At 39.3% G+C, this 27,862-nt stretch overlaps 1 protein-coding gene across 7 annotated transcripts in view; it reads right to left on the reverse strand.

Annotated features, from left to right (window-relative positions):
• pard3bb (par-3 family cell polarity regulator beta b) overlaps positions 1–27,862 on the reverse strand; it is a 227,837-nt gene that overhangs the window by 46,383 nt on the left and 153,592 nt on the right. For 6 of the 7 annotated variants that reach the window (XM_067603150.1, XM_067603151.1, XM_067603155.1 and 3 more), the window contains one exon: positions 13,793–13,907. In XM_067603150.1, the coding sequence (XP_067459251.1) occupies positions 13,793–13,907 (115 nt within the window). The remainder of the gene's footprint in view (positions 1–13,792; positions 13,908–27,862) is intronic. The other variant, XM_067603154.1, reaches the window with a different exon arrangement.

A 27,862-nucleotide genomic window follows, 5' to 3' on the forward strand; every position in this document is an offset into this window, starting at 1 on the left:
TCCATCAGTGCAGTTAGTGGTGATCCAGACCAAAAACAGTTACCATGGTGGAAACAATGTCATGTTTTGTTGCGACGACTGAAAGGTAAATTGTAGGAATATTATGCTCTAATTACAAAGAAATCCACCAGGAATATATGCTTGCATGTACGTGATTGGCCGATTCAACACCTTGCTGTATGACTCCACATTACGTTGCAGCAGAAGTTGAGCCTGATTTAACTTTTTTTTTTCCAGAGCTCTCTGCGTTGGTACTGCTATACTACGCCCACAGGGCAGAAGTGTGCTCAGTTTTGTGTTGCTTTACGCATTTTTATTTGCTTAGACAATGTGTGTGTATGTGCGTAAGGGGATCTCTATCAACACCAGGTTTTCTTCTACTGTTCTCCAGCCAAATCAAATGGAGGCTGTGTGGCTTGGCTTGGACCGGTCTGACTCAAAATAGTTATGCGTTTGGCTTGATGCTCTGCAGCAGTGGCTCTAGTTGCTTTCATATGAGCTTGCAGTTAACTCCTCACTGCACACATGCATATACACACATGCATATAATCATACTTTTCTGGAAGCTACCATTGCAGGTTTTTTGAGTATTCCTCAAACACACACCACATTAATGCATACACCCACACGCTCGATCTGGGTCAGTCAGTGTGAATGATTTAACTGTTAATGGCTCCAAATCTCGGACGATAAGTCAGTCGTTAATTGCTCCAGTCAGTCATAACTACCGAACCTTGCTGAAGATTACCTCATGACTCAGTGTGTGTGTGTGTGTGTGTGTGTGAGAGAGTGAGAGTTTGGCTAAGTGGCGCAGTGGTCCATGGGGACTGAAAAGAGACAGAAAAAGACCGTAGGAGAGACAGAGGAACAATAAATGTCTGACCATGAGTGTATCTCTATTATTGACTGAGACAGTGAGAGGATGTATATCATAGCTGTGTGTGTGTGTCTCTGTGTGTGTGTGTGTGTCTGCGTGTGTCTATGATAGTCCCAGTAGACGCAGCCATGTGTCTGGGTCCACTGAGTCGGCACTGATCCCATCTTGTCTGACTTGGGGATTATAACCTCCTGACCTGCTGCTAGGAGTTCACACATACACACACACACACATGCAAACACACATTAGTGAGTGCTGGACCTCCCTTACATCACTTATATCTGTTACATTACTAACATAAGGCTAGACAGGTAAGGAGAGAAAAAGGCAAAAGAGAGCGATAAAACATAAGCTGATGATGAGTGAGGGAGTGAGACAGAGCAGTAGGATAAAGATAAAAAGAGGGAGGAAAAGATAAAGTAATGATTGAGGAAGGGAGACATGGAAGAATGTTAAGTAATATTCAAAGTGAATTAATTGTTTGCCGGCCTTTAATGCTAATATTTTAACTTGTAGAAGCTGTACAGTAAAAACGCTGCACACTAAAAAAGGAAAGCTTGTCAAATGTAGAATATCTGTTCTCCGATTGCTTTGAATTTGCCTCTCCCCTCTTCCCACTTATTTTCTCTGGTCTTGATCCCTCCCTCTTTCATTCTCGCAGTTGCTCTGGATCATCAGGGTAAGCCCAGTTTCCTTTCTGTTCCATTAGATTCAGCACATTTGTACCGTTCCAATACTTGTCCTTATAAGGCCAGAATGAGTAACAGCGTCGGGCTCAATCCCATGATCGCACAGGAAGCACCACCATCTGACTGCAAAGTATGTATTTGTCTGCAGATGCGTGACTATGTACATGTGTGCGCATGTGTGTGTGTGTGTGTGTCCGATCATGTATTATTGTGTGTTTGTGTGCTTCTCGGGGCGATGCCGTCTGTGTCACTCCTGAGCCACGTAACCTTTGCAAAATAGCTTATCTTAGTCATTCTGATCTCTACTTCAAAAGAATCTGACATTCTTTATTAGTGTATCATTCATTTCTTCATCCAGTCAGTCATTCTTGTATTCACTGAAGCCAACAAGGGAAGTGCAGGTCTTACCCTGCTGTTTCTGGAATAATGCTGATTTGTTAGATGATAAATTTACTTTGGATGTCTCCTGAGTCGCTAGAAACCAAACCTTATCCAATTTGCGCAATGGGTAAAATTTGTAATGTTATTCAATCTTAGTCTAATCTGTCAACAAAGTAAATAAAGGGCCTTTTCTGCAAAAAAAAAAAAAAAAAATGCTTAGCACAGGGAAAGTCCACACAGTCGAAAAGTCTCTCTTGTACAACTGAGCAGCAGTTAAATATAAGTTCATTACACTTAGGCTGCATTCAGACAGAGAACGAGAGAGAGAGAAAATGAGATAATATGATCCAAAGGTTTTAGTAACACCGATGTTTTTTTCCATGGGAAAACCTGTGGTTCAGTGTTAGCATTTGGCAGAAACATGTGTGTGCATGTTTGAGTGTGCACATGTGCTTTCAGTGTGCATGCGTATGTGTTAGCATGCTGGCTTTCTGAGGCTGCTTGCATGTGTCTATGTGCATATGCGTGCGTACACATGTGTGTGTGTGTGTGTGTGTGCATGCTGATTGAGCAAAAAAAAAAAAATCACATATTAGACTCCTTTGTAATGCATCGCCTTCAAATCAGAAGCACAGAAATGCAGTCTGTGAGTGTGTGTTTGCTGCCAGCAGTGCAGTCTTTGGTGATTGGGTGATGTGGTTCAGTGTATTCCAGCGGATTTATGGTCACCCAGAACTGGCATTAATAATGGAGACTGGAGAAATATGGCCTTACTTGGTACAGTCTGCACGCTGAAGAGCAAAACTCTTCACTTATTCTCCTTTTCTCTCTTTGGTGCTAAACTCTGCTTTTGCACTTGTTCTGACTACATACTATATTCATATGTGTGTAATACATGTACTGTTCTTTTATCAATATTTCCATCCTCCTCTCTGTCGAAGTGATTGAAAACAGTGACAGGACGATATAGCATGTATAAATGGACAGACTTATCAATCCTCTCCACCAACCCAATCAACAATATTTCATTCCCCAATGTCATATTTAATAGAAAAATAATGATGTACCTCTTACTGGAGAGGGAGGAATGGGAAACAGAGAGGTTTAGAGAGAGAGAGAAAAAAAAATTCTGAAAGAACATGAACCAGACTGAATGTGATGGAAAACTAAATTAAAATAGAGTAAGAGAGAATGGATTGAGAGAGAGCTGAAAAACATTTTTATGTAGAGCACAAACAACTCTCTTAACCCTGTCTGTAATAACAAAGAGCAACACTCAGCTACAAGGTTTACTGCGGTCTCTTTCTACCAATAGAGAGTTGGGGTTCGATCCCCTGCCTGTCCACCTATAAAACACCCAAGGTAGCACGGCTATTTCTATTTTATAATGGCTGAAATCACATGAACAGTTTGGAGGTCATGAAGGAGTGGGTTATGTGAGTCTGTATATGTGTGTGTGTGTGTGTAAAGAGGGAGGGCAGAGGGGCTTTGTCTGCCCAAGCATGGTTATAAAATGACAAATATCTAATTATCTGCCAAAATATCCAATTTTGGAGGTTTTGCTGCATATTTATAAGGCTTACATTTACAGCACTATTCTGACAGGAATTTTTTTCCAAGCAGAACCTGTAATTGGAATTATTACCCCATGATGGCTGATTTATGTACACAACCAACTGCACCGGCACAGTCAGAAAGTATTAAGGGCAATGAAGCATTTAGGTTGTGTTGGCTCTGTAATCCACCATGTCCCCCAGTTTTAGGGAATAGAAAGTAACTAAATTTCTTCCAAACCAAAAAAAAACAAACCTTAAATCCCTTAAAGGTAAATTCAGTGATTCTAATCCAATACACTTTTTGTCCAATTCAATGATTATCTCCTCACGGTTGCTAGCTGTCCATTCTGTGTGTGCACTGTGTTCATACTCAGCACTGGCTCTGTAAACCAGCATGTAAACACAGTGACTCAGAGCGAGCCACACAACACTATTCCAATTCACATAGAAAGCGTTTTCTCATGGCACAAATACACTTCCAGTTTATTAAATGTATCAATCCGCACTGAATCCGAAACCCACCACTTTTTTTTTTTTTTTTTTTACGCCCTGAGTCTGTTTCTGTCGCATTTAGTGAAGCGTAATCCGAGCAGACAGCTGTTTAAATCACACAAATATCCCGCTGTATATGCATTTTGAACTTTTTAACCGCATCAATGAATCAATAAATACAATTCGATTTCATCCCGCCGAGCTGACATACAAACTCTTTTTGGTTCAGTGAACGTCTGCTGTCAGTCAGCCTGTTGAAGGCAGTTTGGCTGGCTGCTGTCCTCTCGGCTCCCCAGGAGCTGCAGCTGACAGACGGCCGCTTCCGTGGACAGAGACGATGAACGCAGGTCGAGTGAGAAGTGAGGAGGCCGCAGAGAGGCGGAAAGTGTGGATCGACTGTTGTGCTCACATGAGACCGAATTTTTTCCCTGCTGTGATAATATGTGAGAGGAACAGAAGTGACTCTACAGCTGACACACTCTAGATTCCACCATGTTTCTCTTTTGGTCGTCGCCATGGCAATGCACGTCCGTGAATTTGGGGCGCTGAAGGAGCACCAAGGGAGGGATGTATTTGTTTGGGTGTTTTGTTAAAACATCAACAATCTTTCTCCAGAATGACTGACTCTACCTTTAAATCCCATTCAATTAACAGCTGGATGAAACAGCCCTGAGCAGCCGTTTATACCTTAGGGGTTGTTTTAGCACAAGAGGCTGCATCGGTGGGGGTGTGTTGTTTAAGGTGAGACATGAAATACAATCCAGTTTGAGTAACAGATCCATGAATTAGAAGGATTATCAGATGCCAAAACACTGCACAGTGGTTTATAATACTCTGAGATGGGATTTTACAACTCTGGAAAGTTATCACGGCAGCAAATATTTTATCTTTTGTCGCAACGATCGCAAGATACACTGTAGAAATACTGCCTTCATTTTACAAGGTAATCTCCCAGAAATGTGCACAACTCTGATTTACCACCGCAAACAAGTTGTGGAGGTCGCATTGCAGCAAAATACGACTGGACTGTCCTTATTCAAAATGATTGAGGGCAAGGCAAGATGATTTTATTTATATAGCACATTTCATTACAGCTCTACACACACACACAAACACACACACACACACACAATAACTAAGTAGCTACGAGCGCCTTCACCAGATCTGGATTTTTGAGTGAAGGGGGAATTTAATCAAACCATAACAAAGAAAGAACCTGCAATGAAGATCTTCAATAGTGAGAGTGCAACTGTGAAAATATCAAAGATTAGATTTCACAGTTTTTCAATGAAGGGTGGAATACACATCTTCCCCAACGCCAGAAATACTACATATTCATGGCACAGAGTTCCAAAAACAGCATTTCCCCACTCACAAGCGTTTCCCATTTATATATCAGTAGGGGAGAGGTCCTCGTGAGGGTGTATCTGGTGTACTAGAAAATGTCACTACAAAAGGTAATTCATCTATTCATCGTCACACAGAAGCAACACAATGAGACGAGCTGATTCTTTTACAGGATAAAGGTCCAAGACAAAATGTGAGAAATGCTGGGAAAAAATGTTTACCCCGAAGAACCAGATCCCTCACCTTAATTCACCCTGGTGGACTCTGTGCAGTGCCACTGTTTTACAGCATGGAAAAACAGTGTTCGTTGTTAGTCATGGGTCTCAGTGGGTGACTAATATACCCACATGCACACAGATCATGGCACTAAATTGTCTTATCATTGTGAAAAGGCTCTCTGTCTTTACTCAAGTCAATACCTTGTGTCAGTGTCCCAGTATGTATGATCTCTTTTAGTTTTTGTCTGTGTTTAAAGATGGTGTCAAGATCATTAAAAGGGAAGCTGTGAAGGGGGAATGCACCAATTTTACACATCAGAGTCTGTTTACAGGTCTTGGGCAGTACTACTGCATATGCAAAAAAAAAAAAAAGGTTATATAAGGATTTGTGGCTCCAGAAGTAACTGCACAATATCTGATAAACTGCCTCAACTGATGTCACAAGTTTGAAATTGAAAAAAAAAGGGGGGGATGTGTAGCTTGAGGCTATCAGTTCAAGGCTAAATTAGCTGCTACTAGCATAACACACACAGATCTCTAACTGGTCGAGTTGCACTGTGGGTAATGTAGTTAGGAAGAATGCATGCTGCATCAATTGGGATCCTTTTTTTATTGTCCACCCTGAGTCTAACAATGTTACAGTGATGCAAGGCTGAACTGGTTGAGTACTCTTTTAAATCATGTTTTCCATATAAGGTTAATTTTACAGAACATTAATGAGCTGAATAACACTGTTACTAAGATTGATGTAAGGCTTTTATGTAAATTCACACTGTGTTGCACACTGTGCGCATGTTGAAGGTATCAGACAAACAAACTCAAAAAGATTTTACAGTTGGTTCAAAGCTGAGTAAGATAAAAATAAGCAGGTTATGGGAATCGCGTGCTGAGATTTTCCCAAATTCTATTGTGAATCACACAATGGTATGCCTGTCTCTAGATGGTAACAGTGACAAGGTTAGGGAGAACATTGGATCCAGTTCAGAGGACTGGAACCTTGAAGCAAAAGACAAAGGGAAACAATCCCAGAAACACACACACACACACACAGCAGAAAGAATATACAAAAAAATGTAGACGCACACACACACACACAGACGCACACAACTGTCTCAGGATAGGACCGGGCATAGTTCTGACAGTACAGGGAATTCAGTATTAATCAACAGGATATGATACAAGATCCTCTTATAACAGTGCACAGGCAACATTTGGAGGCGGCAAAGATGAGCAATTCTGCTAATGTTAGGTCCAGGAGCATTTAGGTATTTCTGATCTTCACTGCCAATGACAACCAAACTAAATTTGTTCCATACACATGTTGGGAAGCTGTGACTTCTACTTTTAAATGTTGCCTACGCAGGATTATCTTCAGATGAAGAAGGAAAAGAAAAAAAAAAAAAACGGCTGCTACTGAAACTACAATTCCATGACAACTTTCTTTTGAATGTTAACCACAGGATAAGAGAGGGTAAATGAAAGATTATGGTGTCGAGGGTTACTGCTCTATCTATACCGTTTGATATAGAAAAGTCAAATGTACCAATACCATACATACAGTATGTTAAAAAGGCTGTTGCTATGGTTGACCCAAACACTTTAAAAAGCTGACAACTGAACCACAAGCCTTAATTTTCTGGCTGTAATGTTCCAATATAACAGAATAAAGACCATAGCTTATGTTCATTCTTATAAAATCAATGTTATGGGCATGAACATGGCTAAAGGACTGATTTCCAGGCTCTAACCTTCCTTTGCAGAAGCATTGCATGCATGTGTGTATGTGTTTGTGTGAGTAAAAGACGTGGAATATCAGATTAGTAAATAAAAACCTTGTGATCGTCTAGTTGAATTCTGTTGGGTCCGATTTCAAAGTGTCTTAGATGGAACGGACGTTATGTCGACTGGAATAAACAAAAAAACTGCAGGGAACAGCTAGCAGCCCCCCTGGTATTGAGCTGTAATAGTGGGTATAGAAAACGGTTGAATGGATCAAAAACATAATCACTAATCCACTTAGATGATTTATTCTCGCGCTGACTTTTTCGAGCAGACATCCTTCTTCAGTAAGCAAACTGGCACCCTGAAGATAGCAGAGGTGTGCTGTATGACATAAATAAATGCATCACACTTCATTATGTGAATTAATAACACTAATTTACTTTGTTGACATGCTGTCCTGCTAATGATTTTTACTTTTGAGGGTTTGGCACCTAAAGCAGAGCAGAGCATGTTGATTCAGTATTATTTGGATCATGTTACACACTAATAAGACTATACATTTTATATGGAATATTTCTAGCTAATTCTCTTCATCAACTATGCACATTCCAATTACATATTGGTATAATTTCCATGTTTACTAAACTTACTTATTCCTACACATTAGGAGACATCCTTATAATACTGACATTATTAAATAATGAACAAATGTCAACATACATTTTTAAAAACTGCCTATAGGCTCGTTCTATGCCAAGTCTTAAAAAAAAAGTAATTTAAACCATTTAATCAAAATTGATTTGGCAAATACATTTTGTTGATTGAGCCATTTTGGAAATGTTAGAGAGAAATTACTCTTCCGATTGGCTTGATCACATTACTATCTTAAAGCTGCCGTGGGTCGGCATAGCAACACACACACACACAGTCATGACTAGCTAGCTAGCAAACCATAATGGAGGAGAATTAATGATAAAAGGCAAAAACCTCCAACATTAGAAATAAGAACAGGACATCCTGTTCATCTTGATCAACACATCTTCCCAATTTGATACCAATCCGTTACCAATCTCTGGCAAAACAAAGCGCCGTCACACCATCAACCACCAGAAATTTTAAGCAGACTACCCACTTTGAACACAGAGTAAGTGAGCTGAAGTCTTCACTAAAGTCCCAACAGATGCCCTTCACCAAACATAGAGACAAGAAAAAAAGGTTAAAACAGAGGAGGGTTGTATGAGCTCAACTGGAAGTTCCAAGACAAGACAGGACACACAAGATTAGTGTTGCCAATACATTTAAGGCCAAAGTGGGTCTGTGGACCTTTCAACTGAAAAAAAAAAAAAACCCCACACTTCCCGCACTCAGATAGACTGGCACAGAATGTGAGAAAAGCTTGTGCTCAACAGTTCTGTGTCCATTTGGATTAAGTGGCAGCACAATTTGACAGGTGTTTTCAGTGATTGCATGAAATGGAGGTCAGTCAAATTCATCACAAATGTCTTTCTTTCAATTGGCAGCGGGGATGTATATGTCATGTTTCAGGATACTTTTTTTTTTTTTTACTAAATGGTGTGGAAATGGAAATAATTGGACTGCAAAGTGAGACTGAATTGCAAGCCAGGACAAAGGAGTTTTGAGGTAGTGGAAAAAATAACCTAACTTCTTGTCTTGTGCACTGAAGTCCACTACAGCTGCACTCATCTTTGACTTTTTGAGATTAAGTGTCTTTATAAATAAGCAGTGCCAGCCAGCACTGAGGGGTTTCAATAGTTTGGAGTGAAGCATTGTATAGTATCTAATAGCGTCTTGACTATTTCCCTTTTGTTGTCATATAGTACAGGCTGTTTTTACATGAATCATTTTATAGTATATGTGCGTGAGTGAAAGGCCAAAGGGTAGAAGAAGATAAAGGAAGAAGAGGTGGATGTCAGAAAGGAAAGGAAGGAGCAAATGTTTGCTGTCTTAATCACAATTCCTACGGGTGAAGAAAGATATGAGTTTTCCGCTTTTTTCCAGTTGATGTACATGGGCAATAATAACCGGACAATAAAGTGAGAAGAGGAAACAGCTTCTTACGTTGGCTCAAAGATCTCTGGAGGAAGTTGATATCAGTCCTGTAACATTAAACATTTGTCATGCAAGTTGGCTAAAAATAAGTTGTCCACAATCTCCCTGGACAAAAACATATTCACTTATGTGGAATATTTCTTATGGTTGGCTCAAATTCAAACGATAGCGATATGGTCTGTCGACACTATTAACGCATTATAAATGTATTTTTCAGGCAATCAGAAGGAAGGCATGGACAGGAAGATAAAGATGTGAATAACATAATGTAATGCAACAAAGTATGAAAAGAAAAAAAAGGTGTAAGCCTAACAAGCTCTTCACAGGATTAACACGTTTAGAGATGAAGCAAAATAAAACTAACAGCACAGTGAAGAGACAGTAGGTTCTTAATCTGAGGTTTCTATACCAACATTTCATTAGTAATTAAATGACTAACTGCAAATGAACACACATATCTAAACTGAAAGTACAGGAAAAACTAGATGAAAGCTTTTCGCTATAATTAAATCCTATAATAAAAGCTGTGTCACACCGCCCACCATAACAATTGGCTTCGTACCCTCTGTGTAGGACTGTGGATGAGTGTGTATGTGACAGCAACAGCGCCCTGTTGATTTAGTTCCCCTTCTCCTTAGGGAGAAAGTCTGTTGTTGTCTTCCAAAATACACACACCCACCCACAAGCACACAGTGTACTCACTTGGAAACAAACTTGTGGTGTGGCTTTTGTTGCTTGATAATTGTTTTTAGGCAAACATAATTTTGCTTGAGGAGACAGCTAACCCATAACCATGAATCAATGAGATGGTAATGGACCTATAGGGGAGGGGGGGGGGGGGCACATTCAGGATACTTTGGCAACACTGCAACACTCTCTCTCTCTCTCTCTCTCTCTCTGTCTGCTTGCCTCGATCCCTCGTCTCGCTCTCTCTCCTCTACACTTAAGTTTCCGTTGCTTTTACTTTCATAGTCATTCAACAAATCTACAAAATATATAAAAAAAAACTTCTTAAGGAGAAACAAACAAAACAATAAAAGTGAAACTGAATTAGTTTGCTGTCAGCTCACCTCCATAACCAGTATGTTTCCCTCTACAATCCCACAGAAAGTGAGTCAGGTAAATAATCGCCTCTGCTTTAATTAAAAAAATGCTTCATCCCTAATGAGAGGGGCTTGGTAGGTGCTGTGGTGATTGCTACTGGTCTTGTTTTCTTTTGATTTTTATTTCTTTTCTTTTTTTTTTTTTTACTTTCAAATTTCAAACTTAATTTCCACCTCTGAAGCATGCTAATTGCTCTCCCTCAACGCTTTATAAACAACTACAAAGTTTTCTCATTTGGAGGCAGAGAACAGTGTAATGCGTGGCTATCGATTGCAAGGGGGGGAAAGGAGATTGCCCCTGGCTGGTCACAAACCAAATGACTTTTAGATCTGAATTAAAGTGGGGCGGGTATAAATGTGTGGATACAACGACAAAAGTGCTATATTTCTAAATCATTCAATGTTAATTTCAGTATTGTGTCACATAAAACCCACTTCATTACACCCCTAAACCTAAATAAATGGAAAATAAACTACTGTGTGGGACTGCAACTTATGATTTTATCATCAATTAATCTGATTATTTTCTTGATTAATTGTTTGGTCAATAAAATATCAGAATAGAGAGATACTCATCACAATATTGTGGAAACCCAAGCTGACATCATTAAATTGATCTAAAAACCCACAAATATGACATAGAAATAAGAAATAAGACAAAGAAAAAGCAGAGAAAGCTCATAACTGAGAAGAATGTTTGACATTTTTGCTTGAAAAATTGAATTATTAAAACATTTTCCGATTCACTTTCTGTTCAGCTAATCGATTAATAGACTGATTGTTTCAGCTCTACTGCAGAGTTTGGTATGTTTACTACAGGTCTGTCTAGCTCATGTAAAAAAGTGTAAGGCAACTAATTTAATCCTGTAGTTAAAAATCTTCGTATAATATTTGAGTCCAACTTAAATTTTTATCATTATGGTAAATGGTAAATGGTAAATGGACTGTACTTGTATAGCGCCTTTCTAGTCTTCCTGCTGAATGGTACAGGGGCTACCATGCAAAGTCCCAACCTGCCCATCAGAGATCTAATCATTCATACACATTCACACACTGATGGCAATTTGGGGTTAAGTGTTTTGCCCAAGGACATATCGACATGCGGACTGGAGGAGCCAGGAATCGAACCGCTGATCTTCAGTCTTATTTTTATCAACTTGAGAATATTTCAGCGATTATGCTGAATGTTTAAGACACTTAGACTGTTCTACCTACCTTCATTTTGTCAAATCTTGATAACTGCAACGCTCTTTTTACCCGTCTTACTCAAGAAGCGTTAGATAGTGATGTGATGGCATAAAATTACATTAAATTACATGATTTAGCCTTTTTTCACACTCGTTCATTTTAGAATTGATTTTAAAATTTAGACTTTTTGTACTGCCTGGCCTGACACCTAACCACATTACTGAACTGTTAAGATCCTCCAGCAGTGGCCTTTAAGCTTTCCCAGAGTTGAGGCTGAGGACCAGGGGTGATCAAGCATTTTCTGTAAAGGCCCTGAGGCACTGCGATGATCTGCCTGAGGGGATCCATTTCGTTCAATTATTGTCCTCCTTTGAATCACTTCTCAAATCTTTCTTTTATAGCTTACTCCAATTCTGGTTCATTCAGCTCCATATTTTACCTCCTTTTGTTTTACTTTAACAGATAGAAAACTGATATTACAGCGATGTAATCCTACAGAAGAACAGAGCACTAATATAAGGAGGAGGGATATGGGGTTATAATGATTGCAGTGACTGAAAGTATATGGACTCCAACACAAAATGCTGTGGTAGCTCAATGTTCTTGCAACTAAAAACACCTCTTGCATGTCTTGCTGGACCAGCACCCATCCTGGGATCGCTCTGCTTCCCTGGCTGTCGGCGCCATTTTGTCGGTGAGGTTTTGGAAATCTTGCAGGAGTTCAGCCTCACTTCATGTCTCTCTCTCTCTCTCTCTCTGAATGTCTTTATCCTTCTCTCTCTCTCCTCTGTGAATAATATATTTTCTTGTCTCTTCTCTCATTTATGTGACTGGTGTAAAGCCCCCCGAGGCAAATTTGTGATTTGTGATATTGGGCTATACAAATAAAATTGACTTGACACTTATTCATTAATGTATTTTGTCTTTTAACCACACCATAATGAGGTTTGACAGCATCCGGGTACTGAGGTAAAGCATCTGACTCTCCAACTTAGTGCGAATTGGCCTCTTTAAGATCACGGTGCGGTGATTAAACTGTGATGTGCTGCAATAAACCTGTCCGTTTGTCATTTAGTAGATTAATTTTAGCTCCATTGTGAGGAATTAATTTTGGTTGCTCAGTTATTTTCCTTATTTCTCACAAAAAGCCATGAAAGCTTGAATGTCATGTTATGTGAGAAGAACCGAGGTCGAGTGAAATCCAGTGAAGTCGTGCGTGTGCTGAGAAGAATACTGTACTCAAAGATACTTGTGCTACGTCTCTGAATGAGAAAGGGAATAAAAGATGCTCTTGGTTTTACTGCGGAGCCTGAAGTCACCTGAATTACTGGATTACCACTGTTTTAAATTTCACTGACAACAGCAAGTAAATATTCCACATTTTCCATAATGCCAACTTTAAGTTTCAAAATGTCCTTTTATCCATGCTTAAATGTTGAGTGTCAAATAAAGGTGGTGGGGGAGATACTAAATTTACCATTTATAGCAAAATTATAACACAAAATAATGTCAGATACCTAGCAACATATTTATAATAGCAGGACTTACATTTGGTTAGCGACAGCAGCAAATGAAATGATTGCAGGGTGACACCTGGTACCAGTGTAGGAGGTGATTTCTAGTTAGCACATTAATAATTTAATGTTATTACAGCATCGCAGACGTGTCTTTGAGCTTCTTACAGCGTGACTCAACCGGTTTGAGCTCAAAGGAGGGTATCTGTGAGGATGTGATTGTGATTCTGTGATTTGAAAAACAGTACCTGCAGGATGACAAGCGAGTAAAAACCGCTACTTATCTCCTCTGTGTCTCATGCTCAACAAAAAGTGGATCATATCAGCGCTGTCAGCTCAATGCCTACAGGAGCCATTCACGTCACCTTGTGACTGACAGCTAAAGGGCCTTGATCACTACTAGACAGATGCAATAAAAGCAGTGATCACTATGATGGCTGATAGAAGCAAATACACAGTGCAAACACACTATACAGAGATGCTGGTGTTGTTGTCTCATGGAGAGGCAAACTGATGAAAAGTTGAAACAAATGTAAGAGCAGAAAAGAGATCATGGGGCTATTTACTTGACATGCATCAGTGTTTGCCCGTGCCGTGTGTCTTTGTGTGTCCATGTGTATATTTGAGATCCTTACCCTGTCGTTTTCATGCCCTCTGCGCCGCGGGTCCAACTCCTCATAAGGCGGCACCATTCCCTCTCTCCTCGCCTGCTGGTACTCTCTTCTTAGCTGCTGGATCCTGTCCACACTGCTAAACACACACACACACACACAGAAAAGATTTGAGAAACAAGCATTTAGATCAACCTGAAACACAAACATGGATTTGGACTGGTATCTATGGGTAGTATGAAGAATTTCCCATCTCTACAGGTGCAGAATTTGACCACTAAACTGAGTAAATTTAGTTTCTCTTTAAGATTCAAAGCATGTTTAATAGACATCCACATAACCGAGGCAGTGACTTTTAGGTTGTTTTATTTTTTGATATTAAATCTGTACATATGTTGATATTTTTCTTACTGGTTTTTTTTGTTTTTACAAAATTATGGTATGATATATTTACTATATTGTCTTACTATGTGTATATGATGTGTTTATTTTATGCCATGTATGTCATTACATATGTGCCTGCACATTGTTATATGACAATTCAATTGAATTGCTCACAACCTTGTCACATCAGTATTAACACACTATATAAAAAGAACTCTGTTGGATATCACCACCGAGCAGCAGTCTCCAGATGAGCCAGCCATTAGAAGTGATCTGTTTATTCAAACACTTACTGACTTCAGCCTGCAGAAATTAAGACAACAGAGTAAAAGACTAGATGAACTCACCTGTGTACATACACACACACACACTACATACACACACACAAAGATCAATCTCTTGCCTACATCTATATCTGTTTTTCCATCTTTCTCTTGCAAAAAGCAAGAAGAAAAACACATCAATCTTTCTATGAACATTCTTTCTCTCTGTCAACAGAGGAAATATATAGCATATCAACATTGAACCCTGGGCACCCCTGTGAGTCATGCACCTACACACATATATACACACACCAACACATAATGGAAATATGGAAAGTCATATCATACATATATGTAACCATATGCACCATTAGAACTGCAGTCTGCAATTTCTGAACCAAGATGATGGAAGGAGGAAAAATGCATCGAAATGCGCCATCACGATTTATGAAAAGTCCGAAATATAGCCACACACACACACACACACACACTTCCTCCCTGTCTCCAAGGCAGTCTGTGACCAAAAATAATACCTTCTGAGAGGGAAAGCCAAGAGCCAGATTTCTTAGTTGCATCACAAATACTCAGCATGTAACCCGTAAAGTGTTGTGAAGATTGGTCTGTTCTAATTTGGAAACGTTTGTTTCTGTGAAAACTGGAATCTGCCAGTTTTCACAGCAGTTATTCTGATTTGTCATAGCACGGCACATTAACGACGGCTCTGTTCTATTCACATGTCCCGTCAAGTCATGACCGTGTAAGAATGAGACAGCATGAAAGCAGCCGCATGGAATTCAGCCATCATTCATTTTTATTATTTATACATAAATACATAACTGTGTTAAACATTTGGGGAAGGTGGTGGTGGGGGGGACGCTGAAAAATCAGGAATAACGCTGCTCTGAAGTGGGTTTTAGTAAATCTTGAGTACAGCTTTGGATATTCCAGTCCTAACATTTCTGCTGGTGGTTTCTCACTATTCCACTGATCGTCAAGTGCTGGTAACCTGCCAATATATGCAAGCAGTGAACAAGCGAAGACAGAGAAGAAGAAGAAGAAGACTGCTAGCTATTAAGCAGACGGATGGATGTAAACAATGCAGGGTTTGAAATAAAACATCAGTTTTGTGAATGTTTTATGAGGAGAGAAATGCACACAACATGTTTGATAGACCTCAAGGATACGCACATCGTGTTTGGGTGAATAACACTCGGTGTAAACAAAACTTTGGTTTGTTAATAAGAAAACTGCATAGGATACCTTTCAAGTAAAGTCTTTGTTGAAACATTTTTCTCTCTGATTCAGCGTTTTCTCAGCGGTGTTTTTCTCTGACTATTCAGTGAGTCAGCCAACAAAGAAAAGATCAGATGATAAGAAAAAAACCCCAATTTTACCCATGTATGTTTGGTCATTGAGAGAAAGAGAGTGATGACGGTGGACGGGGAAAACCAGTTACACCATATCACATACCAGAAACATGCTAGACAATGACATGGCACATTAACATCGCTAGCAGATTAGCAAGCAGACTTACAGTGCTTGTTTACATCCATTTCAGAAAGGTACTTTTTTTTATTCAGTTTTCTCATTTTTATTTTTACTAACATATTCATTATCAAAGAGAACCTGTCAATAATGACATTCAAAACAAATTAATTCCTACAAAATGATTCTGAAAGCAAAACCTTCTAAAACAAATCTAAATGTAATTACATCTTTTACTTCAAAATGATATTATATGAAGTTGAAAATCAATGCTATCTTTTAAAATACTAAATAATACATTTCAAGCAGTATTGTATTTCCAAAATGTAAATACCTTTCACAAATGCAGGTTTGTTTTTTTTCTGTCCCCGTTTGTTCTTTACCTGTTTTTTGACTTTGTCTTGTACCTTCATTTTCCCTCCTTTCTCCGTGAAACCATAAACCCAGAGAGCTGTGGGAATGAGTGTAATATCTGTAGCACTGAAAACACATTATATTCAGTCTCACATCACAAATCATATCTATTGCAAGTGCTCTCACCCTCACATCCCCCAAAAAACGTGACTTTGTTTAGTACCTTCATCCACTGTCTCTCTGTCTAGCTGTGTCACTAAAGATCTGAGTTCATCAGCCTCCCTGTTGAGCCCGCATCCTCTCACTCACACCACGCTTGGGCCTCAACCGACGGGCAGAGCACAGGGGCAGCAAATACATTAGGATATACTGAAACGTCTCTTTGCATCCGTCAACACGGTTAAGTCCTCTGAAGAGCAAAAGCAGCCACAGTGCAGATTGTATGCTGTTCTGCTCAGTGCGGTCACAAAATTAGTGTATTTTTTCCCATGATTACAACACTTTCACCACTGCAACTGCTGCAGTTACTGCCAAGTACAACAGAAGTATATGTATAGATTTGCTAATGAAAGACATTTTCTAAAAAGCTGACTTAAATATAATCTGTTCTTAGGTGTGTTGTTAATTTGTGACAATATTTAACATGCAGTGTCCTGGCTCTGTGTTTCATTCAGTCTCTATTTCCATTTAAACTTTTCACCGGAGACGTACAGTAAGAATGACATCCTAGGTAGATGAGAGAAGCTGCATTTATACACGTTATATACAGAGGAATGCATTATAGTGAAACACAATCTCTCTCTGTGCGTGTGTGTCTGTCTGTTTGAGTTTGTTTGTGCTCCATATTCTAACTGCAGAGAGAAAGAGAGCTGCGTCAGCAGTTATACACAATATCTACTGTGTGCAAAGAGAGTTGGAGCAGAGTGAAATCAGATGCTAACGGTCTCTGATGACTGAGCAAAGCAACTTTTTTAAGTCTTGATTATTTTATCACCTCACTGTGCTATTTGCAATTAAATGTTTCCAATTCTCTTCTTTAGTTTTATTGAAGTGACATTACATTGTGGGGTTTTTTTATTTTATTTTGTCATTTTATTACACTTAAAATACGTTATTTGTAATTTCATTAAACTGTATTACATTCTGTGTTATGGGGGGTATAGTGTCCCATACTGTAAAGAAGAAAGAAAAACACCCATCACAAGCACATCAGATAGACATAAAAATACACACTCACATTTTATAGCATGGGACTGATTTACATCCCACATCCTGTTCTCTTGCCCTCAGGTTTTGACCATGCCTTGCTGAGACGATGAAATACAATCCAGCAAGTCTGGTTGTTGTAACAGATTATTGCATTTAAAGGCTGATCAGAAAAACACTGCACAGCAATCTCTAATACTCACATCACGCTGCAACCCTGTTTACTAGTGCTCACGTGTGGAACGTGTCTGTGTCCGTGGACCCCGAAAACTATGAATGGAACCGTATTGGCGGTCCTTGTGCAAGTCCACAGCTGTCTGCGGATGCAGAACGCAGAAAGTGTTTAAAGGCCTTTAACGCTTTCCTTCACAAACCAAGAAAAACACTGAAAACAGTGGAGGTTGGTAATTAAACTGGATGGCTGCCAACACCCTTGTTGTCACTGTTTTTGGGGATTTCTGTTCCACTGTTTTATGAAGTGTACACACCACGGGTGCTGTCCCATTCCATAGTTGGGTTGTTTTACCACCTCCTGGTATCTTACTCTTTTTTTTAGGGCCACTCCAAACCGAGGACGACTTTGAAATTAGGGAGAATTAGGAGAAATGAAACAAAGTCATTTAATGTGTTCATACTTCACTGCAAAATGAATTTTAGAGGCAGTGTGATTGCATATAAAGTCAGTGCAGAGATTAAAGAGGATGTGAACAGACATGAATTTGCAATGAGGTGAAAATGTGTCAACACAAGTTGGGGCTTCAGTGGATAATAAGACAAACAACTGGAATTCTGGTAAATTCTGACATCAGTCCGAGTTTCAGATCGCACACATTGCTAGCTAGCTCCGGCTAATATTTGTAGCGAACAAGCAAGGACTGCACAAGCAGTCATACAGTCAAATTTGCACAGATGAAGTGATGCAAAAGAATTTGCTTTGCTTTCAATCTAGAGGAAACTTCAGTCTCCGACCCATCTGAGTTGCATGAAGGAATAATTCCTGTGTTTTGCTCCGCTCTATTCCGTGTGTGTTCTTTCTTTGCTTCATGTTTATGCATCTCAGTAGAAATGATTTGTGTCACAAGGAGTACCAGATGATGCACACACCTCACACACACACACATGCAAATACGCTCACTCACATGCACACTCCCACACACCACCCCGCCATTTTATTGACACAGGGCCCGGGGAGAATAGGGGTGATAAAATGTACACAACATTCATTTTCTGTCCGCAGACGCATGCACACATATAAACAAACACGCACTCACACAAAGGGTACTTTATATGATTTATGACCGCACCCAAATAAATGGAGTTGGGTGGGCTCAAGAAGAAATAGATAAACTAATATAAACAAAGACATAACACAACTCACACATGCAGATATTTCCATGAGCGCAGATTGAGGAAGATACTGATTAGCTTCGGAGAAACGAGCGCACTATAAAAAAGCAGATTTGTATGACTTCACTTTTTAACTACCTCGTGGTCATTAAACACCGACAGGATTAGTCCACGTAGTAACAGGCAACAATAGCGAAGCATTGTTGTGTGCTTGATGTGATACAGTCGGTGACTCTGTACCGAAAATATCATGAACAACTTCAAATGTTTCTCATTTTGGGATATTTGGGTTTAATTTTAAGGCCTAAAATAATGAGTCATATTTATATTTTTCTAAATAAAAGCAGAAGCTTCAGTGCAGCAACATATTCCTTTCTCTCTCTCTCTCTGTCTCTCTCCCACGCACACACACACACACACACACACAGGGAGATCAATCTCTTGCTGTTGCTCTGTCAAACCAATAATAATTCTATAAATGTTTAAAATCAGAATCAGAAACTTGACGTAGCTGTTAATAATGCTGCTATTAATAATTGAAACTTCTGTTCCATTAATAACGTGGTGAGGTAAGCCAGAAATATATATCAATGTCCACAATAAAGGAATTCGTCCTTGTCATTAAAGCCTTTACATATTTACAGGTCTAGTCTTAAAGTTACATCTCTGAAATCTAGTTCCTGGCTTGTTTTTAAATCAGTTTAGGAAATCTTTGTCATTTAAGTGATCTAAAAGCAAGATTCAAAGCAAGTGCTGAAGCCAGTATAATACAGTGACATATAATCAAAGGTCATGAATATTTAACATTAATATTTAATGACATGACGAGAGATCTGTCAAATCCTACGGTAACACAAACCATTCAGGAAAAAAAATATACAATCCGTAGCTTTAAATTCTTCAAAAGATGCTTCATTTATTTAAACTTTAATATCCATGCTGAGTGTAAATACCTTGAAAATGCATTATAGGTCTGGTTCATTTAAGCTAGACTTAATAACATTATCAATAATTAAAATAAACATGCTGGGTGATGTGGCAAATCCATTACCAACACCAGAGCTGGTATCTAAAGGAAAACAGTGATTTGTCAGATCCAACTAATAACCTTTTTTTGTATTTTTGGTAATAGATAAAGACAAAGAAAGACAGGGACGGACAAAGAGATGAATAAAAAGACAAAGGACAGATCAAGCGAATGTTTTAGTCCTCTCTAATTGATGACTTTGAGCTAAAAGGTTTCATAAATCTGACAGAAAACGGCCAAAGGACTATAGTGTAATCTGCCACACATGCAGGCCAACACACACACGGATGCACACGTACAGGGATGGACATACACACAGGTGATGTATGGTCTCCTCTTAGATGCGGCACAGGGGAAATATGTCACTCAGATTCTCGGCTCAGTCTGATTTATTATATCTTTGCAAGTGTGCAGGTGTGTGTGTGTATAGAAAAAAATGAGCAGCTACACAATACAAGAATATGTACAGAAACCTCTTCTTTTTTTTGTAACATAATCTACTTACATCTCTTTTGTGGATTTAGAGTGGTACGGTTCGGTATTACAGGGAGTGGAACTGTTCTTTACTTTGCAAATATCACAATAAAGGTATGTTTATGTGTGTGTGTGTGTGAGAGAGAGAGAGAGAGAGAGTGTGTGTGTCAGTCTTGCATTCTTAGAAGAAACAAAGAAAGACGAGAAATGGATAAAAGTGCCTCCCACTGGCAGATCTGTTGACCTTCTCAAAAAAAGTAAAGTAATAAAGTAGGGCTTCCTTTCATTAGCACAAACACAAAGTCATGATAGCCATTTGGAAAAATCAATAAGGCTTGAAAACATAAACTGAAATTGATTCAATAGCTTTAGAGATGCTACGTACTGTATACTAAATGGTTCTTTCCTCCTTTTCAAAGTAGGTAGGAAATTTGTGATTTTTCATCCTGCTGATACTGATCAATGTAAAACAAACAAGAAGCTTTAGAAATGTCACAGATGTCACAATGTCACAGTTGACTGTCTTATACTCTTCAATGCAACGGTAAATGGCCTTTGACTTGCTATTTAAGTTAGATTTGCGAAGGCAGGTGATGTAAAACTCCCAAACTTTTTTAGACTATGGCGCCCCTTAAGTTAAATTTAAGTTAAATAATAAGTTAAATAGAATAGAGTCATTCTCAATCACTCAGAATTAAAGCTGACAGGTACTGTGCAGATTAACAGATAAATAATTTTGCTAAAAAATAAACAATGAATGCAAATAAATACTGTTAAATATATTTCTTTCATTTTATTCAATTAAAGTTAACTTATAATTAAGACGTAACCTACAGGAAAAGAATAGAAAAGAAAATCATTTCAGTTTGATGGGACAATGAACAACCTGCAGGTCTGACTCCACTTGTCTTGTTCTCATGTATACCAGCGATCAGAGAGCCACATGACACAAATATGAATTTGGGAACATGTAACACCACAGTGAATGCACACGGACAATGAAGGATATCCGTCTCCCACGAGCAGCCGAACCTCATCTGTGCTGTAGTTTTGTCAGCGGGCTCAGATTCACTTGTCTCTGTGTTGAGTTTTTTTTTTTTTTTTTTGACTGCTGAGCCCCTGTAAAAACTCCTGAGCCGGAAAGCGTGTTGTGTTACTATGACAACTGGCAACAGCAAGTCGTCATGTCAGCTGAGACTACCTGCATATTAAACAGAGTTTTCAGTACAGTGATTTTGATATTTATTGCTTATTTATTCTGTTTTGATATGTTTGAAAACATAACATAAAATGTAGTAAATGTAAATGTTGCCGATTCTTTGAATGTGGTGAAATGTTATTAAAAACGCACAATAGATGAACAATGATATGATTAATCTCGCAGCATCCCTGGCCTGTTCTCATGACATCCCAGACTGCATGAATTAGTTTAATCATACATAATACCTTAATTAAGGTTAACATCAATACAACTCTTTGAGTTGTGTGGGGCAGGATAAAAAGTCAGAATTGTCTTCTTTTCTGAGAGCATTTATTGCTACAAAGGGAAATGTGTCTGACCATACAGAACCAGTACATACCTTCACTCCTTCCCTAAGAGGAGGTTGAATCCATTCGAGGAGCTACCGTCCACACAGTACTCAAGTACAGTCTAAACAACTACAGGACAAACCAGCACTGTAATATAACTCAGCGTTTACTATCCTTCCATAAAATTATATTGACAATATCTACATATCAAGATATTGTAGGTCAAAGTTTTCATGTCTAAAGGCCTTTTTCAACCAAAAGTTCCAGATACTTTGGATCCAGAGGAACTAATCTGAGAAACTAAACGTGGAACTAAAAGTTTGCATTTCGACCTCATCTGAGGAACCACATAGATCATGTAAATTAGACCCATGATGAATTAAAAAAATAACGGGAGCACTTGAAACGCATTATTAACACATGATGTCAAAACAACACAGATTTATCTTGTTGTTCTTTGTATTTACATTATTTATTGCATGAATCGGATGTAATGAATGAATCAAAAGGAGAAATGCAACTCAAGAGCGCCTGTCTCCGCTGTAAATCATCTGTTCAGTGTTTGATGGTGAAGTATTTCTGCTTTACAATGTAACCACCATGAAACAATCAGAACATAAAGTTTTATCTCTCTCATTCACTGGCTTAGTGGTGCTACCACGGGGGCCCTCTCTTCATTCATTCTCTAGCTCGCTTGACCACCGCCGCTCCCTTTCTCTCTCTCTAGCTCTCTCTCTCTCTCTTTTTGTCTTGCCTTTTTTTTGTAAAAACGAGTCCAGAAGTCAACATCATAGCTTAACTTTACTTTTAACATTAACAAACAATGAGAAATGAACCTCCACTCCTCCTAATATCGACACTGGAGTCCACAAGGTGAAGTAGCCGTGGTGTCTGTGTTTGACCAATCAGTGATGGTCAGCCCTACAAACGCACGCCCCTATAATTTTGGAAAGTACTGTCCATCCCCTGAGCAGAGACTTTTTGGGGTCAAAAACAATCTCCTTGGAAATTAATTTAAACCCTGATTCCTCCAGTGAAAAATGCAGGTAAAGGAATTAAGTTGCTCAAAAGGTTCTTAGCCTTCTGGGAAAGTTCCTGCCATGGAAACACGGCTTTATTTAAAGCTCTTTAGGATTCTGTACATGACTATACCATTTTACTTTGTGAACTATAATGTTTTTCTGTCATAAATTGATATGATTGCAGAACTATGATAACTATGCTAATGTTAATTAGGTCCACTTATGTATGTTCAGGTGTTCCTATGTTTTTCCCTGTATTTAAGGTGTTGTATTGGGGTATCCTGGTGGCACCGAACGTATCCTCACAATGTCCCCTGTTGAAATCTGTCATGCAGGGACCTTTGTTGCATGTCATGTCTCCTCTCTCTCATCTGATTTTCTGTCTCCTCTCTACTATCCACTGTCAAAATAAAGGCAAAAAAATACCGTGTATCCAAAAATTGTAGGCTTAAGGGGATACTTATTATTTGAAGTAAATTAACTCATAAATAAACAGCCAAAAAAAATAATATTTATTTCATTATTTCTAGGTGGGCATCATCTCTAGGCAATGGCAGGACACAGACCACAGTCGATATCTGTGAGGGAGCACATAGAGGAAATGTAGCTTAATATTGACTGATGATGACAAGAGGGAGTTGTAGTCTTTTTCTTTCCACGCATCTGCAGATGCGTACTGGTCTGGTGTGTGTTGTCCCCGGTGTCTAGTTGTAGAATAGAAGATCGTTATCAGCTGTGTCTTACAAGGATCAACCAGACCACAACAACAGACACGGGTCAATGTATTATCTCTGTCTCTTCCTGTATCGTGTATCTCTGTTTCACACGGCTGCTCGCTCACACTTGTCTGCGGGAGATGGTTAACACATACGCACACACACACGATTACTTGCAAGTCGCAAAAACAACTTAATCAATTTGACCACAAGTTATTGCCCATCATGTGTTTATATAAATATCCGCTTTCTTTATTATTTCATATATCTTCTGTCGTTTTGACATTTCTGATACATCTAATTTTCTCTTCACTTTTTCCTTAACCTAATTTAAAGCAGTAAATATTCACAATTCTGTCACTTTTTCCACAATCAATTTTCAATTTTTGCACCTCTGTTCATTTTTTTCTCACTCTCTCATTTCGTTCTATGCAGGTAATCATCAGTGCTGTTACTTCCATGCCTACCTTGATACCATCCATCTCTCCTTCTCTCCCACTCCATCTTAATCTCTTCATCATCTGCTCATCTCCATCCCCTCTGCCCTGCCTCCCCCCCCCCCCCAACCCCCCATCTCTCTCCCTTCCTCGTCTCGCCCTTCATCATCTTCCTGCTCCTAATCTCCCAAGCTTGTGCTTTGCTCTAATTAGCTGACGTCTCCGCTAATGAAGTTTGACAACAAAAGATCACCGATGCTGGCAGGTGGGTCAGAGAGACAAAAAAGGGAAGGGACGAGAATAGACAGAGGATAGACACGTTGTATTATGCCATGATATAACGTGGTTGTGTGTATGTATGGTGGGGCGCGTGTACGCACTGTCAGGTTGCTCTGTTGCTCTCTTTTCCTCGATGGACTAACAGGAAGTGACACGTGTTTTTAAAATGTAGCTGACAGGATATGACACTGCTCCTTATGCGGCGCCGTCTAAGCACGGGGAGTAATTAGCGCTCTATCGACTGCCATGACATCAATCAGACTAGCTGTCTAAATGCCTGCGAGTGCAAGAGAGACACTCGCAGCGGCAGAAGAGGCTGGCATCCTATCGCCATGACAATCAGCGCGTGTGTGTGTGTGTGTGTGTTTATGTGTGTCCGTATTGTACAGACTGAAAATTGCCTGGCATAACATTTTTTAGACAAGCCTTCTGTGTATGCGTGTGAGACAGACAGAGATAGAGGGAGTGCTACAGGTGGTAAACTGGCTGGCATAAAATCATGTGGGCAGGCTGTCTGGCTCTATATTCCCCTTTGACTTAAACAGCCGCGTGTGTGGCAGGAGGCCTATTTGCCTAATACCTCTGCCAACCACAATAGCTACACAATAACATGATCAGGCTATTATATTCCTCACAGTAGCTGTTGCCATTCTTTTATTCACTTTGTGATATAGAGTGATGATTGGAAGGTTTATCTTGTCTGATTACTGTATAGGAGACTTTTGCTTTGCAATCATTGTGTTTTTGTTCTTTCGTTCGCTGTGATAGACAGCGTGTTAGTGGAGTGGAAAGCAGTAGAAATGTTTTTTTTTCTAGACGTGTGTTAATGAAAAGAAGGATGATAAGAGCATGTTAAGATTGACTTTAGTCTGACATGGAAGAAAAAACAGCCCTCTTATTCATTTGAATGAGGCGACACTGCGGGGGGTGCAAACACAGAGAGCGCTGGCAAAAAAACGCAAAAAAAAAATCATCACATGATAAAGCTATGCGGTGGCCAATCAAATACGTGCAAGCGCGCATTCCCGGTAGATTACTTTGTAACGTGAACACAGTATTTCTACTGTACCTTGCGGTTGTTGCAACAAAAGATGAAATAGTTGCCACCTTGATAATGAATATTAATAATGAGTATTATAAAACACAGTGCAGTGTTTTGGTGTCTGATAAGCCTTCAAACTCATGGATCTGTTACTTAAACTAGTCTTCCTGGATCATATTTCATGTCTCATCAAAACACACCTTCACCGTCATAGCCCCTTGCTATGTTTTAACAAGGGGCTGTTTCTGGTCTGAACGTCTGCTAACTGAGCTAACTTCTTCAACTTGCTTAATGTTGTCTTCAAAATCTTCATCGGTATCTGAAACTTTTAGGAGCCAAGTAGCCCAAGCTAAACAATCAAAGTAGCTCCACATGTAGATACATTTTGAAAGAGGTGCATATCATGTACAGCTTAGCCTACAGTTGCAGTTTTAAGCTTTCAAAGAACAAATTATATGAAAGGATACTGCATCTACTGGCAAACTGGTAGTGCTCAGACTTCAGCACACAAACACACAACCATGTGTGTTATATTGCTCTTGATCCCACTGCTGAATGTGTTGGTAAAAGGGTCCACCATTTGGCCCTTTTAATCACTCCAAAAGATTTCTCAACATTTGCTCACCCAGCCATATAACTTTAACCAGAATAATTACACCCAACCCCAATGACTAACCTCAAACTTACAAAGAATGCATTCACCTAACCTTCATCCCCAAACATGAGCTTAAACCTTTCTAAAACCAACAAAAAACAGTGTGCATATTGTTGCAAAATGTATTAGTTTCACAATAACGGCTCTAAAATTGTGAGATACCTACATTCTTTTATATTGGCCTGCATCCACGTCCCATGACTATCAAGCTTCTTTCTGACAAAACAAACAATATGGCTGACATTGCTTTTATTCTCAGTGGAAAATGCATTTTTTTAAAGATGGATTTGGCATTAAAATGCATTTTGATAAAATGTCTAGCAAAAAATGTGCATTTTATAATCTTTGTTGAGTGAATGTATATGATGTTTAGTTTGTTAGTTATGACAAGGATTGTTTCAGGTCCCACCAGAAAATTGTTGGAATGCAACGTTTTCTACCGTTGCTATGGACGCTGCTATCGCTGAAAACACGTAGTTTGCATGATTTTTTTAATCATTGTCTTTGCGTTATGTAGTTATCTGAGCTGTTATGTTATTTATGTAGCTGTTTGATGATGTTCTTTCAACAAAAACTGTAGATTTAAGACGTCCCCAGGGATGACATATTTCTTCTTCATCTTTGGATTTCCCACAGACCGCATCAGTCCGGTGGGCAGACTGGGGGACCCACTGCCAGGACGTAGCCCATTTTCCTCACTGTTGATTATAATATCTTCTACATTTTTCAACACAAAAAAACAAAAGTGTCCTTGATAACTCAACAATACCGTAGATTAATATGAAGGCCATCTGTTGAATCACTGATTGAAGATTATAAAAATAAAATGCACATCTTAATGCTGAAACTATCTTAAAATATTGCATTTTCCACTGAGAATAAAAGGTATGCCAGCCATTTTTCTTTGGTTCATGTTTGTTTTCACAGACAGAATCTTGACAGTCATGTGACATGGACGCAGGCCAATACAAAAGAATAGACCAAAAAAATATGTAGGCATCTCATAATTTTAGAGCCATCATTGTACTATTAGAGATTCTGATGTGGGTCTGGGTTGTCTGCACGGATGGAAAATACCATTAAAGAGGACAGTACAAAGCTAATTCTGTAATTTTGTCCCTGAGCGAATGTAGTCTTTTTGTCTTGAAACTTTTGTTGTGTTCATGTGTGTCCTTTTAAGAGTCCTGAGTGTGCTGCATATGCCCATGTGTCCTTTTATCGTGTACATGCTCCATCGTGGGCGGATGTCCTTTGCATGGAATTTATTTTTCATTGAGAACTACTTGTGCAAATACGAGAGGCGGAAATCATAAATGAGAGGAAGAGAGTGCAACAGGGTGAAGAGAGACCTAGAAAGGGACTATTGAAGGAAGGAGAGCAAAGGGGGGAGGAAGGGATGGGGCAGACGAGTGCCTCTTGAGAGCTTTTCCTTATTAGCCAGGCTGAATCATGCGCTTTGAGTCCGGAAAACACACACTCTGGCCCTTTTCTCGACTGCTCCCCATCAACTTGCTCCCCCACCTCTTCTCATTCCTCTTTTATTCCTCTTTGCATCCCCTACTCCTAGCATCTCAGTTCAGTTTATCCCTTACTTTTTCTACCTCCCCATCTCTTTTTCTAGTCTAATTTACCCTTTTAGCCTTGAGCATTCACTGGACCCCCCCCCGTCCCCCCCACCTCCTCATTCTCCTTGCATGTCCTCACTCCCCATCTCATCTGTTGAATTATCCCAAAACATCCACTTAGCCTCTCTTCCCCACTGAATCTCTTGCTACCCCTTCTTTTCTCCTTTTCTCTTTACTAGTTGATCCACTTTCCCCATTCCTGCAATTATTTGGGTCCACTCATGTCTCCTTTCAGCCGACAAAATTTG

The sequence above is a fragment of the Thunnus thynnus genome, chromosome 11, assembly GCF_963924715.1.
Source record: "Thunnus thynnus chromosome 11, fThuThy2.1, whole genome shotgun sequence".
NCBI classification, from domain to species: domain Eukaryota; kingdom Metazoa; phylum Chordata; class Actinopteri; order Scombriformes; family Scombridae; genus Thunnus; species Thunnus thynnus.